We start from the raw sequence: 15,239 nt of genomic DNA, 5'->3' as shown, positions 1-15,239 counted from the left end.
ATAAAGTCAGTTTAAAAAGATCAGCCTAACATCCACTTTAGGAACATTGCAGCAAACAGTTGAACAGGCATCCCATTGAGTTAGTCAATCCATATGTAGATCTTGTATAGGATCTGCACATGGAAAATGAAGTAGGCCAAAAATTGAACAGCAGAAAGACAATGGGTTTTATTGCATTTGGGAAATTCTACAGGACTTTCAGCAATTCCTGATATGCTTACTACTGAAGCCAGATATGGCAGTCTAAGTCCTCAAGTGTGGTCCTTTGAATCCAAACTTCATGGAACAAATCACCTTAATAAAAGGATTTGTCCTGTAAAACTTGCACTCAGTCAAAAGGCCACAACCAAGGAGCTACAAGGCCATCTGTGGCCTTGAGGCCTCAGGTTCCCCAACCCTGGTTTAGTGGAATAGCTAAATCAATGACATCATGTCTTTGCTGAGGTGTCATATTTTACTCAAGGAACTGGGCTAGGTGGTGGACATAGAAAGATGGAAAATCATATATTCCTTGCCCTTTTTCATTCGTACAGTGAGTTAATGACATTTCCCCTGACAAAAATACAATCCCTAGAAATTTAGAACTAGAAGGAAATTTATTGTCAGATTCTACCCCTTAATTTTACAGATGAGGAAACTGAGAATAGAATCATTGTATGTCCATGGCGAACAGTGTCTATAAAATAAGAATGTGAAAAATAAATTAGACATGTCCTAGTTTATGGATAAGAAATACAGCAAAATTTAGTTTAAAAGTGAGCACCCTGCTTTTTATAATAATAAATATTTTATATTGTATATTAAATAGTTTTTGTTTCCTTTTTTGGGGGGGTGTTGGGATGAGAGAGAATATTGGAGTTAAATTTCTTAAAATAAGGTCAGGATATTATTTGTTATCCCTTCAAAACACTGTCAATTCTATATGCCAGATTTAAGGAACTGGAAGAGCCCTTTTAAAATGATTTATTTTCTACCCTATTCCACTGCTTTTGGGTAGGATAACATGTGAGGCCTACAAAGGAGGAAAGGGAATTTACAAATTTCTTGAGCAAGTGGCAGCTTTCTTAGCTTAGAGTCAGAAGACCTTGGTTTAAATGCAAATTGTTCCAGTAATTAACTGTGTGAATTTGGGTGGCACATTACCTCTTTAAGTTTCTGTTTCCCCATCTGTCAAATGGGAATGATAATTACTTTTTGCACAAGATCAAAGGACATAATGTAAATTGTAAAACACTGTACAGATAAAGTATTCTCAGTACTAGGGTGCTATTAGGCTTCTAATATTACAACTTTTAATATGTTTTATTGAAAACCATCAATAAAAACATTGAATTAAACACAACCATGAACACTTAGTTGTATTTTTTTTAAACAATACTGTCCTATTTGTTTCCACATCTCCTAATTGCTTTGGATTCTTTTTTTTTTTAAATTTGCTTTAGGACATTTAGAAAGAAGTAATGGACATATTCATATATTCTTACCTTTTGAGGTCTACGTCATGAAGCACAAGCATAATTTCCTACAAAACATTCTTTGGTGCTTGTCAGTAGATAATATTGGTTGAATGGACCATTGGTCTAACCCAATAGGACATTTAAAAGATATTCTTTTAGTCAGGGAGCTCTTAAATTGTAAACTGATTTTTTCCCCTTGAAACAAGTTCATTGGCTTGCCCAAGATTTGTAGATCTGCTCACCTATTTCTTATTTAAGATTCCTTCACATACTTAAATGATTGCAATAAAATCCCTCCCTCAGCTACTTTTTTTGTAAGGTTATCTAAACCCAATTCCTTTAGAATTTCCTTATGAGGTCTATTACCCAAACATTTAATCATTATTGCAGGTTGCCTTCAGATACTTTCAAAGTCTAAAGTCATGATTTGTGGGCCCCAAGGGGAACTTGAAATTTTAATGAAGTACTAGTCTTTCAAGCTTAGGAAGATGATATATTTTCATTATTTTATTTTTACAGTGCTTATCTAGATGCACCATAATGTCATTAGGAAAAGCTGATATTTTCCAGTGTTCTGTCATTTGGAAATCTCTGTTAAGCAGAACTCTCCTGCTTCTTTAGCACAATGCCAACTGACTTTCATAATGTTGACCTTGACGCACTGAAAGACCTTGAAATGCATTCTCAACCACAAAAGAAAGAGTATATCAAACACAGTGTCTTCTCAACTCATAGTTAGGAGGGAAAAAAGTTCATTTCTTCTCCGAGGGTCCTTGACAAGCAGCCTGCACCCAAACAGTATCAAATGTTAGGAAAACAAACAAACAAGAATTGACAGCCCTCGGAAAGCAAGGGCCACATCCGATCTTCATGGGTAATAATACAATGTGTTATGAATTCATTTCTCAGCACGAAATGAAATACAGAACAATTTAATGAGGATGACCTTAGGTGTCAAAATCTTTGGGGCGTTTAGGGACTGACATTGAGGGATTCATTTAGGGAAAATTCCCTGATCTAAGTGCACTGTGAAAAAAAAAAAAAGCAAACCAAAACGAGAACATCCTATTTCTGTATGCTTCGGGTGCTGAGCAGTCACAGAACGAGACCACTCAATTCCACCGTCCCAAACAACTGTCTCTGCTCCTGCTGATAGTCTCCTTTTTTCAATGCACCCGCTGATAGCTTAGCTATCCTTGGTTCTGTCTTCTTGCCAAAGCCGCGAACCTTCTTGGAGCGGTCTGTCCGTTTAGACTAAGGAAGCCCTGAGTCTGGCCCTCCTCCCCCCATGCCTGCATCCTAGCTCTGCTCCCCGGACTGCAGCTTCGCGATGCCCGCAGCGGGGTCCTGACCGCGCCGGAGGACGCCCGGTCTTCTGGGCGCTCTCGCTACGGCGCAGGCTCCACTGCTCGGAGCAGGCGCGTCAGCCGCAGCTGGGCTCGGGCCATCAGGGGGAGAACTGGCCCCTTGGCTAGGCTCGCAGCCCAGCGAGGACCCTGGGCTGCTGCCTCCACCGTCGACGACGCGTGCAAGGGCCCTCGCGCTTTCCGAGCTTTCCGCTTGGTGGGCGGGTTTGTGCTAGGGGCGCCTTGGGGGTGAGTACCAGGGGTACCATCACAAAGTGAGGGTTAGGGGGTGGGGGGAAGGAGAAGAGCTTGTCTGGGCCGAGGACTCATGCGAACTGGCTAGGTTTTTGGAACCGGGCTAAATAAACCGAGGGAAGGCTGGGGCAAGGAAAGGGGGTAAGATCCTTTAGGGAAGCAAGGACTGGGGCGTAGGGATATAGGGGAGAAAGAAGCAGTGGGGCATCAGAGCTTGCGGAGAGGAGACACTGCAATTCCATCACCTTCAGTGCCCTGCCTTGCCCAGGGGTGCTGATGGAGAGGGGCTGGGCTCATTCGGTGATAGAAAAGGGAGAGGGACTGGGGAATTGGGACGCAGGATGTCCCAGCAGCAATCTTTCTGCAAGTAAGCCCCAGCAGACATTATTGCTGATTTTGGAAAGGTTGGGGGTTGTTAGCTGAAAGAAGAAAGACTGCTTTCATTCCAACCTGCTGCTCTTAGGGCGGCCCTCCCCCACCCCCCACCCCCAGGGAATCAAAGTGAAGGAAGGACCTACTGGCATGGGTGAGGGTGTCTTAGAAGGAACTAGTGCCCCTTCTAAAATGGGGGAAGGGAGTATTTTTGCTGTAGTTGGCAACTGAGACTTTCCTGCAGTTGTCATGATAAGCCATGTCTACTGTAAAAGCAGCAAAGAAAAGGGCCTACTGGATTTCCCCTTGGGGAATAGGCAAGGAAACGGCTAAGTACAAAGAAGACCATTTAAAACGTTGTTTCTGAGGTACCATGAAAATCTCTTAAGGCAGAGAGGGAAGAATGCAATGGCATTAAAAAAATTGGAATGCCTCTTTTCACCCTTTGGTAGACAGTGAGGAAGCTGTTTATGGTACTGAAAGTAAAAGATGCAGAAGCAGAAAGTTATCTTGATCCTGGGTGGGGGTAATGTGACTCTGGTCTGCAGCATGAGAAATATTGAGTGTGATCAAGCCTGTGACCCAGAGTGGTTGTTGTTTCACGGTCTCCTTTAATGTTTCCTGTGACTACATGAACAATCTTTTTATGATTTATTTTAGTACTCTATGGCAAAGCCTTCTCCAGCTAATATCTGCCTTGGGGAAAAAAAAACCAACCCTTTTCTGCTTTTAACACTTTAATATTAGTGCTTAACACAGTGCCTGGCACATAGTAGGTCCTTAACTTTTTTTTAATTGATTGGTATTGAGTTTTAGCCTTGTAGGAATAGGTTTGAGTGGAAGTATAGTTTGAAACGATCCCAATAGTTTTTTTTCTTTTAGCTTTACTGATATTTGTTAAAATTTTAAAATTGAGATTAATAAAATTTCATACACATTTGGTGATTGATTTTTCATTATGAGTCCTTGTGAATTCCATCCATTGTATTTTTCTCAATATGACACACTCATGAGAAGAACTTAAATAGGCTGAAGATGAACAATTGGTAATTAAACTCAGATTTTAACTGAAAAGGTTTGATCTCTAAAGATTTGAGAAGATAAAATACGGGCCCTTTTGGTACAAATAAGATACACTGGAATAGAAATTCAGATATTTGCCATTAACTTCACTAATGTAAACATTTTATTTTTTTTTCTCTTATAGATCAGTCTGGACTTTATTCAAGATGAAGTTCTTTTGGGGGATTCTCTTTCTTATTTTATTCTCCTTCTGGGTTGAAGAATCCTATTCTAAAGAGAAGTCTTCCAAGAAGGGGAAAGGGAAAAAGAAGCAGTATCTGTGCCCATCGTATGTTCTTTATATTTTTATATGCAGAAGCAAGCTTTGATTTATTTTTTTAAATCTCTAAAGGGAAGATATTGTAAACATGAAAGCTAATGCTTCCTATTAGGAATTAAACATGTTTCTCTTATATTTAGAACAAGGTGAGGTGAAGAGATAGTTAAATGTGATGGTTAGCATCCATTGTTTAAAAAAATCAATAAATTAAATGCCATGAGCTTGTAAAATTTTAAAGTTTCTTATAAGACAGTAAAAAAGCCATTATAGTCTCCTTAGTCTGATTGGAAGCTTTTCATGGGTTACTGAAGCACCATGTTTCTTTAGAATATGCCAGAAAATAAGTCTGCTAAAATTGGCCTGGATATCTTTATGGGGGGGGTGTGTGTGTGTGTGTGTGAGTGTGTGTGTGTGTGAGTGTGTGTGTGTGTGTGTGTGTGTATAATGTCTATCCATCTATCTGTCTCTCTGTCTTTCTACATATACATGCATATGTATGTGTGTATATGTATATATATACACATATATACATAAACGCATATAAATATACACACAAGTGTGTGTATGTGTGTGTGTGTGTATAATGAATGAACATCTACCTAAGCAATGAAGTATTCATAGCTACCTTATTCTCCATTTTCATGAATGTGATATTATAGACAGACACACACATATTTAAAGAAACATTTGCTGAAAAAAAACAGTTAATGAGGTCATTTCTACAACAGTGTTTTTTTTTTCCTAAATCAGTGACAATATGTAAATTTAAAATGCCAAATGACTGAGGCACTGGTTTGTGTTTCAATGTTGGCTATTTCTTTTAAATCTAGTATAATTACTGTAACTAGTGAATAGCATTGGATAATGGCCTCCTGAAAGAGCTTTGCTTAAAAAATTGACTTGCATATAAGTGAAATAAAGATTTAGTAGCATAAACGTAGCTGTCCTATAGGTAGATCTATATCCTATATAGTAAAACTGTAATGAGAATTCAATTTGCATTAAAGATCAAAGTATTACCAATTATGAATTTAAAATATTCCATACTTCTGTCATCAGCACTATGTTACTCCTGTGTCATCACTTCTTGAAAATATAGATCATTGTTAGGTTGAAGGTCTATATGAGATATTGGAGTCCTTTCTTGTAAAGTGTTCTATGTGAAAAAGGGCTACTTTATGAAGACAAAAAACATTAGGATTAGTTCTACAATATGCATATATATGTATTTATGTACATGTATTATGCATATATACATGATACTGTTTACACATGTGTGTATATATGTGTATGTATAGATAGAGAGAGATATATAAAAATGTCTGAAAATATTGGAATGATTTCACTTATCTTGTGGGGGAAAACTTAATTCTAGGGACACTTTCCAATTTTTTAATAAATGCATCTAAATATACATACATATCTGTAATGCACCTATATACACACATGTGTGTATACACATCTACACACATACATGTATATGTGTGTATGTGTATACACACACTTCATATGTCATTGTCAAACTCCTGAAGTCAAGAGTGCTTCTTTGTTAGTCATTGAATTCATATATTTTTCAGTGATACACCATATGTTTAGAGAATGCTCTGCATCTGCAAATCATATTGCCTTCCACCGCAGTTCAGTTCAATAAGTCAACAAGAATTTATTTGTATTCCTACAATGTAATAGTAAGTGTTTGGGTGCAAAGACAAAAACAAACAAAAATATTCCCCGCCTTCAAGAAGTACTCATCCTAAAAGAGTAAATAATGTGCACACAGATGAATAAATACAATGTAATCTGAAGAGGGGTTGAGCATCAATGAGGAGGAGATTCAGGAGTGTCATAGGAGGTGACACCTAGGTTGAACTTCAATGGAAATGGGAATGAATGAAAAAGGGGAGTTAAACATTCACAGGATGTTTTCTACTCTCTGTAGAACAGAAGAGGAACAAAGATATAAGACACTGATAAACTACATACTCTTCATGTCCCATTTTGATTCCTTGTCTATACAGGGTACTAGGCAATTTCATCTCTATTGTGCATTTTGGGAACCTTTCTTATTTTGGGTATTTTAATCATCAGACCCAGTTATATCATTAAGGGAGAAAATTGAATATATACTCTTATTGTGTGTGCTTACATTGTTTTATTGCTCCAAAGCAGCTATTCTTTAAAATGACTTATTAGAATTATTTAAGCAAATATTTAAAGTGTATAAAATTATGATTTCAAGGTACCATAGTCAATATATGTTAATGATTTTTTTTCACTTGATGGTAACTCATTTGCAAGTGGTCAGCTTTCAGTATATTATCCTAGTGAATTTTTTCAAAAATCTCTACAAATCTCTGATGGACCTGGAAAGGCTTACAACTGCCATATTTGTGTTTTGGAGGATTGTTTTTGGTATGTATATATTTGTTATCCAAGTAAATAGTTATATAATTGCTTAGGAATTGTGCCATATTCCAACATTCTGTCTCATTTCGGAACACAATTATCAAATTACTTTATAGCATATCCAAAGGTAATTATATATGTTAAGGAAATATAGCATCTGTTGGGCATGAATTTACAATTAAATCAAGTAAATATAGGATGAAATAACCCTGTTTTGGTGAATATGGAACCCCTCAACTTGAACTTTTGACAAATTACTTGACAAACTCCATCTTTAGTACTTTGATTATGTTTATGATAATGTATATTTGAGGCTGTGACTTATCCCTATGCTTTGAAATGTTTTTGTAGGACTCTTAAGTAATTCTTAAGTAGGCCTGTATTCATAATAAAAGTTGCATAGAATTGCTGATATTTGCAGAATAAAATTTCATTTGCAGAAATATTAACTTTAAAAAGTTAATGACTATATACAGATATAGCTATAGAATTATAAGCTTGTGTGAATCTTTTCTACAATTTGCATAACAAGATAGATATTTCATAGGCTGGAGTCATTTGTTTTTGCATTGAACATAGTGCTAATGAAGTCTTTCATTTTATTTTCGTTGAACACTGCTCTGAACTTAAGGGGATTCCTACTTTCTTAGGCTGTTATTAAAGAAAATGTGTTTAGTTGCTCCACATCACAAAATAAGGTTTCTTGATGTCATACATGCCATACTATTATGCTAAGTGTTTTGAATGGAAAAAGAAAATACATCTTTACTTATGCTAACCTCTAATTAAAATTCATTTCCTTCAATAATGAATGTAGGTGACAAAAATTATTCTGTTATTTTTCTGAAATTATCCATGGGCTTTACCAGATTGACAAAGGGATTTGTCACAAACATATACACACATACATACCCATGAAGATCAAGAACTCTTATTAATGGATGGAGGGATTATGTACCTAATTTGTGTTTTCCTTCAGGAAATAATATAATTAACTTGTCTTAATTTTTTGGTAGGATTACATTCAGAATTTTTTTTTTTAGTGGGGAGGGAAATATCTGAACCTGTGATTTTATTGGTAGAGGTAATTCCCAGGGAGGAAACTCCCCCTACCAGTGCAGATCAGCAACTGTTCTTCAGCTGAGCTTCTCAGAGAATTGCCTGGGCCATGGAGAAGTTAAGTGACTTGGCAGGTTCACATAGTAGCTATGTGTCAGAGGCAGAATTTGAACCCAGGTCTTCCTGACTCTAGGGCTGGCTTTCTATTCACCATACCATGCTGCCTATCATCCTATGAAATAGTGTAACAAACAGATGATTAAATATTGCATGAAATGTAAAAACTTTATAATAGTATTCTGTAAATTTGATAGTGATATTTTTTGGACTTTTGGGTAAAGTGCTAAGATCAGTGATTTGTTATATTAATAAAAAAAACCAGAGCAAATTAATTTTTAAAATTTTACTTTGATTAATTTTTTGCAAAGGCAGTAAACTGGAAAAAAACCATTAAAAAACTATTAAAAGCCCTCCACAAAAATCACGAGTTAACTTAAATTCAAGCCTGTAATATTAGTGTTGGTCTTGACGTAATCATATATGTTTACCAAATCCTTGCTTTTTAAAGACATGTTCATACTCATCTTGATGTGAAAGAAGAAAACATTTTTCAGTGCTTTACTTTTGATCTTGTATCTCATTTGGCTCACAATGACCTTGAAAATTTGGCAATGCAGGTTATAGTCTTCCCATTTTGCAGGTGATCTTGAATCTCAGAGACTGTAAATGGTTTGCCTAAAAGTCACATTACTAGTAAATGTTAGAGCTGAGTCCTTAACCAGATGCCAGTCTTCTGACTTGTTTCAATGCCCTTTCTATACTTCTTCTATGTGAGCTCATCCTCTGAAACAAGAATTCTTTCACTTTAGGCAAGACCCATTGGCACCTTACTCTTCATCTTTTTCAACAAGGCTTCTAAATAAAGGTATTGGTTTACTTACTGTGTGTGGGGAGTTTTGGACTTTGTGCCTTTGAAATTACTTGCCATGAGTAAGCACCACTAGGAAGGATGACAAATGTTATGACTTTGGCTTTGGAATTCAGACAAACTGAGGAACTCAGGGTTAAAAATATAGGTCATCCATCTAATATTATTGCTTTTTATTTTTTTTAATAGTTGTCTGCTTCGTAAGTTTTACTTAGAAAGGGAAGAAGACCAAATGTATCTGGGTACTATTCATTCAAACTTCTGTATAATATACTACAAGCCCAGTGACTCTTTTCCAGAATACTGTCTGCAGTGTTCAGATGTAATCACAGTGAACCAGTTATGGAATTATACAGTATATCCTTGTTTCAGTGAAAGTCACCATAACACTTCAAATTTTATTCCAGTCATGTGACTATGGAATATTACCTCCTGCTCGGCAAACCCTCTTTCATCCAGTTGCGGCATAGCTTTAGCTTTAGTATTGTATTTGTTTAAAATTTTAATTATGTTTTCTAGGTATGGGAAAAAAAGATATGACCCTCATATACTTTTTAATATCTCATTAAATTACCACTGATGAAAAGCTTTCCAAATTAATTTTCAAATCTGTAATTAGCAGGTTTCTTATTTTAATTCTTGAAGACTTTTCATATAACCTATGTCAGTAGTTTGAAAAGCATAAGAAAACATATTGTCTTTCTCATTTTTTTAATAGTATTAATAGCTTCCATTACTGTAGTACTTCGAGGTTTACAAAATGATTTCTTTAACCTGTGAGGCAGATAGTTTAAGTATTTTTTTTTATTTTATCCATTAGCAAACAGACAGAGAGATAGGCAATCTACGTCTGTTCACATCACTTCTCTATTCAAAAACTTTCAGCAATATTTTCCTTCCTCCAGTCTCCCCACCATCCCAACCAGTGCCTACTGTCAGTGTCATTAAGACCCTCTTTAGCTGCGTTCCTATATATCTTTCTATCTTTTTATCGTAATATTCTTTATGTAACTCAATGGGTCAACTGAAATGGACTACTCACTGATTCCTAGATACTTTTTAAGCTTTGTAATATCCCTACACTTGGAAAGTTTTTTTTCTTTCCATTTCTATTATTGAAACTCTGTACCCTTCATCAAACTTATTTCAAATTCCAGCTGCCAACCCCATCTTTCTGTCTCTCCTCTTTCCTCTGTCTCTAAGACAGAAGTTCTTTGGTGATTGTGGCTTTAGATTTACATACTGCTTTGTGCCCGTTATGGGTTATTAATATCATATCTAGTGTTTAAGTTACTTAAGTACATATTTTGTTTCTTTCTTCTATTAGAGTACAAACTCCTCAAAGGCAGGTATATAATTTGCAAAAAGTTAACGTGAAACAAAAATCAAAAGAGCATAATTTTTTAAAAAAAGCTACTATTAAGTCTTTTGGTTTAACCTGAAGAAAGTAAGTTATCTTTTATTTTTCTGGTTAACTCTGATTAATTCCATGGGTAATAAGCTAAGCAACATTTTCCCCCAGTCAAATAATTCGAGTTTTGTTACTTATAATGTGACATACTATATTGCTCATTTTAAAATCCTAATTGATTTTACATAGCTTTGTAAAATGTATGCCCTTTCATTTATGCTCTATTCTCATGTAGAATTAGGTGCCTCCTACCCAGTTGTAATACAGAAGAATACTTTTGAAGAAAATTTCTGCAAAATAGTTGGTATTTTACTCTGATAAAATGGTATTCTATTTTTCTGAGAAGTATCATGACATGGTTAAAAGAGACCTGCACTTGGGTTTCAGTCCCAGTTCAATTACATCTGAGCTTTTATGATTTTGCACAAGTTATTTATGGACTCAGAGCCTGTTTCTCTACCTATAAAATGATGATTTTCTCTACTTTATGGAATAATTCCGAGGAATTATACTTTAAACTGTAAAGTATAACATAAATAGTAGTTTTTATTATTCTTAGGGGGAAAAAAAAACTATTCGAGGGTTAGACCTAGAAAGGATCTTAAAGACCATCTTATTTTACAGATGAAGAAACTAAAATTTCTAGAGGTCAAATGACTTGTCCAGGGTTACGCAGAAATGATATTCAGACTTTCGTCCTCTGATTTCAATTCCCACGCTCTGCCCTTTGTGCTAAGCTATAAAAACTCACGCTAACTTAATGAAACACATTTTCTATCATTAGGTTAAAGTCTAGAAGATATGGTACCTTTGTTGTTTTTGGTAGAGGGAGCTCTGGAGTCCCATTAGTACACAGAGAACTGGGTCTGGAGTCAGGAAGATCTGAGTTCAAATGCACCTGAGATACTTAATAGCTCTGTGACCTCTGAGCAAGTCATTTAACATTAATAGCACCCTATTAGGGTTCTTATAAGGATCAAATGAGATAATATTAAAAAAAACACACAGCACAATGCATTGCTAAAAGTTAAGGGGAAACATTAGGCACTATATAAATAGTATGCACATTCTAGGCACTATATAAATGCTTATTCCCTTCCTTCCTTTCCACTTCCTTGAATTTCTGGAGAGACTGCTAGCTCATGACCTAAGGGCCTAGTCCAGCTAATAATTACATTGTTCCATGTTAGATGTTGAAACTTCAGCTTGGAAATATTCCATCTCCCATTTTTATCTATTTTCTGTACATGACATAAGATAACACTGTGTCCTTAAACAGATCTAGAGAAGTATTACTTCTGTACTAATATACTATAATGTTGGCATGTTTTAACCTTGTATTTTCCTGGCTGTATTATGGTCAAAATGTTTATGGGAAGGGGAGGGAGGGAATGAAGATGGGGAGAGTGGGGGAGTTTTTCTTTTCTTTGTTTTGTTTTTAACCACCGTTATAGAGATAAGCTTCATTCTTATTTTGGCTTTGCCATAGATGCAGCAGGTATAATGGAAAGGGCACATTTTTTTTTTTATTTGTACCAATTGTTCTACTTACTCAGTGGAATTAATGGTATTTCCTTTTTTTTGCAAGATTTATTGAACTTCAGTATTGAAAAAATGTTTTGTCTTTTCTTCTAAATGAATTATAATATACCCTTTTTAATAGGTAAATTATCACAACATTTTGAGTGCTAGTGCCTCTTAATTTCTGTCATAAAGTACCCACGGGGATACTAAGGGTACCTGAAAAGCATATAAAATTCCTAAAATTTATTATGGCTAATGTCCTTCTGTGCCAGATTTCTAACAGATTTTCTATAAAGTAGCAGCATGAATTGACTTGAATTTAATTTCCTCTTCTTGCTGTCTGCCTGACATACTCAAGTACAGTGTGGACTAATCAAAATATCAATAGCTTATACTGTGAGGATGATAATTCATACTTCAAGTACTTGTCATTTTGTTGGTATGGTTATTTTTTTACTGACACAAATTACAACTCTACTTCTCAACAGACAGTTTTGGGGAGTTCCTATGGTTGAAAAATTCATCACCCTACAGCAGGAGTTCTTAATCATTTTTGTTTATGTTATGGGCCCTTTTGACAATCTGGCAAAACGTTTGGGCCCTTCTGAGAATAATGTTTTTAAATGTGTAAAATAAAATGCAAAAGGTTGCCAATTATATTGAAATACATGAAAACAAGTTGTATTGAATAATAGTAATCTAAATATATATTTTAACAAGTTCACAGACTCCAAATTAAAGACCCCTGCCTTAAAGCCAGTCTGGATGACTGGTCCAAATTTAGCTAGGTCCAAGACAATTTGTCATAAATGGCATGTATCATCTGTCTTTGGGTTCATATTCAAAACTTTTCCAGCCTGGTCAGAATTATCAGAGTTTCCATTGTACTGGTTTGGGTTTCAGGAAGCCTGGATCATCTCCACAACACAATGAAGCAAAAGTCATTTGTAATTAAAAGATAACTACTTTTATTGTTTTAACCTTATTGAATTTCATGATTTCTCTTTAATATTTACCTTTTAATGATTCTTTTAAGTCTTTTATTTGAAAGTTAAATTTCTATTATGCTTTGGTCTTTTCATTCTGAGCTCTTGAAGTCTTCTATTTCATTAAATATCCATTTTTTCCCATGAAGGATTCTATTCGGTTTTGCTGAGTAGGTTGTTCTTAGTTGTAATCCTAGTTCCTTTGCCTTCCAACCACTCTGCTATTTTAGTGTGGTACCTGTTAAATATTGTGTGACTCCACAATGTTTAAATAGTTTCCTTCTGGCTGCTTGAAGTATTTTCCCTTTGACCTGGGAGCTCTGGAATTTGGCTATGTTCCTAGAAGTTTTCATTTTAGGATCTCTTTCATATGATGATTAATTGATTCTTTCAATATCTATTTTACCCTTTGATTTGAAAATATCAGGACAGTTTTCCTTGATAATTTCTTGAAATATGATGTCTAGGCTCTCTCTTTGATAATGACTTTCAGGTAGCCCAATAATTCTTAAAATATCTCTGCTTAATCTATTTTCCAAGTCAGTTGCTTTAGGTATTTCACATTGTCTTCTCCTTTTTTATTTTATTACTTCATGATGTCTCATGGAGTCGTTAGCTTCTGTTTACCCGGTCCTAAGTTTGAAGCAATTATTATTATTATTATTAGTGAGCTTTTGTACTTTTTCCATTTAGCCAATTCTATTTTTAAGGTGTTATTTTCTTACTTTTTTTTTGGTTCCTCTTTTACCAAGTCATTAATTGTCTTTTCATAGTTTTCTTCCTTTGCTCTTACTTCTTTATCTAATTTTTCCTCTACTACTCTTATTTGATTTTGAAAACAATTTTTATCTCTTCCAAGAATTCTTGTATTTGAAAGTGAAATTTTCTATTCAGCTCTGGTGTTTTCATCAAGAATGCTTGAAAGTCCTCTATTTTGCTAAATGTCTATTTTTTCCCCCCTGAACGATTGCACTCAGTTTTGCTGGGTAGGTGATTCTTGGCTGTGATCCTATCTCCTTTGACCTCCAGAATATCATATTCCAAGCCCTCCAGTCCCTTAATGTAGAAGCTGCTAAATATTGTGTTATCCTGATTGTCGATATCAACAATAGTTGAATTGTTTCTTTCTGGCTGCTTGCAATATTTTCTCCTTGACCTGAGAACTCTGGAATTTGGCTATGTTCCTAGGAGTTTTCCTTTGGGGATCTCTTTCAGGAGGTGATCAGTGGATTCTTTCAATGTCTATTTTACCTTCTGGTTCTAGAATATAAGGGCATTTTTCCTTGATAATTTCTTGAAAGATGATGTCCAGGCTCTTCTTTTGATCATGGCTTTCAGATAGTCTAATAATTTTTAAAATATCTCTCCTGGATCTATTTTCCAGGTCAGTTGTTCTTCCAATGAGGTCTTTCACATTGTCTTCTATTTTTTTCATTCTTATGGTTTTGTTTTACAATGTCTTGATTTCTAATAAAGTCACTAGCTTCCATTTGCTCCATTCTAATTTTTATTTTTTTATTTTATTATTATTTTGGGGGAGGGCTAGGCAATGGGGTTAAGTAACTTGCCCAGGGTCACACAGCTAGTAAGTGTTATGTGTCTGAGGCCGGATTTGAACTCAGGTCCTCCTGAATCCAGAGCTGGTGCTGTATCCACTGCACCACCTAGCTGCCCCAAGCCCCATTCTAATTTTTAAGGAAGTTTTTTCTTTAGTGAATTTTTGGACTTCTTTTCCATTTGGCTAATTCTGCTTTCTAAGGCATTCTTCTCTTCATTGGCTTTTTGGACTTCTTTTGCCATTTGGGTTAGTCTATTTTTTAAGGTGTTATTTTCTTCAGCATTTTTTTTTTGGTCTCCTTTAGCAAGCTGTTGACTTGTTTTTCACGATTTTCTTGTGTCACTGTCATTTCTCTTCCCAGTTTTTCCTCTACTTCTCTTATTTGCTTCTCAAAATCCTTTTTGAGCTCTTCCATGTCTGGACAGATTCATACTTTCTTGGAGGCTTTAGATGTAGGAGCTTTGACTTTGTTGTTTTCTTCTGCTTGTATGTTTTGATCTTTGTTACCAAAGTAAGATTCTATGGTCTGACATTTTGTGCAGTATTTGCTCATGATTTCAGCCAATTATTTGACTTTTAAACTCTTTGTTAAGGT

At 35.5% G+C, this 15,239-nt stretch overlaps 1 protein-coding gene across 2 annotated transcripts in view; it reads left to right on the top strand.

Annotated features, from left to right (window-relative positions):
* The first annotated feature begins 2,527 nt into the window (after window positions 1–2,527).
* GLRB (glycine receptor beta) overlaps window positions 2,528–15,239 on the top strand; it is a 118,049-nt gene continuing 105,337 nt past the window's right edge. The window contains exons 1-2 of one of the 2 annotated variants that reach the window (XM_020994110.2): window positions 2,528–3,052; window positions 4,638–4,781. In XM_020994110.2, the coding sequence (XP_020849769.1) occupies window positions 4,660–4,781 (122 nt within the window). In that variant the 5' untranslated portion in view covers window positions 2,528–3,052; window positions 4,638–4,659. The remainder of the gene's footprint in view (window positions 3,053–4,637; window positions 4,782–15,239) is intronic. The other variant, XM_020994109.1, reaches the window with a different exon arrangement.

This window comes from Phascolarctos cinereus, unplaced genomic scaffold (assembly GCF_003287225.1).
Source record: "Phascolarctos cinereus isolate Bilbo 61053 unplaced genomic scaffold, phaCin_HiC Scaffold_9;HRSCAF=440, whole genome shotgun sequence".
Lineage (NCBI taxonomy): Eukaryota > Metazoa > Chordata > Mammalia > Diprotodontia > Phascolarctidae > Phascolarctos > Phascolarctos cinereus.
This window is presented reverse-complemented; position numbering and strand designations above follow the sequence as displayed.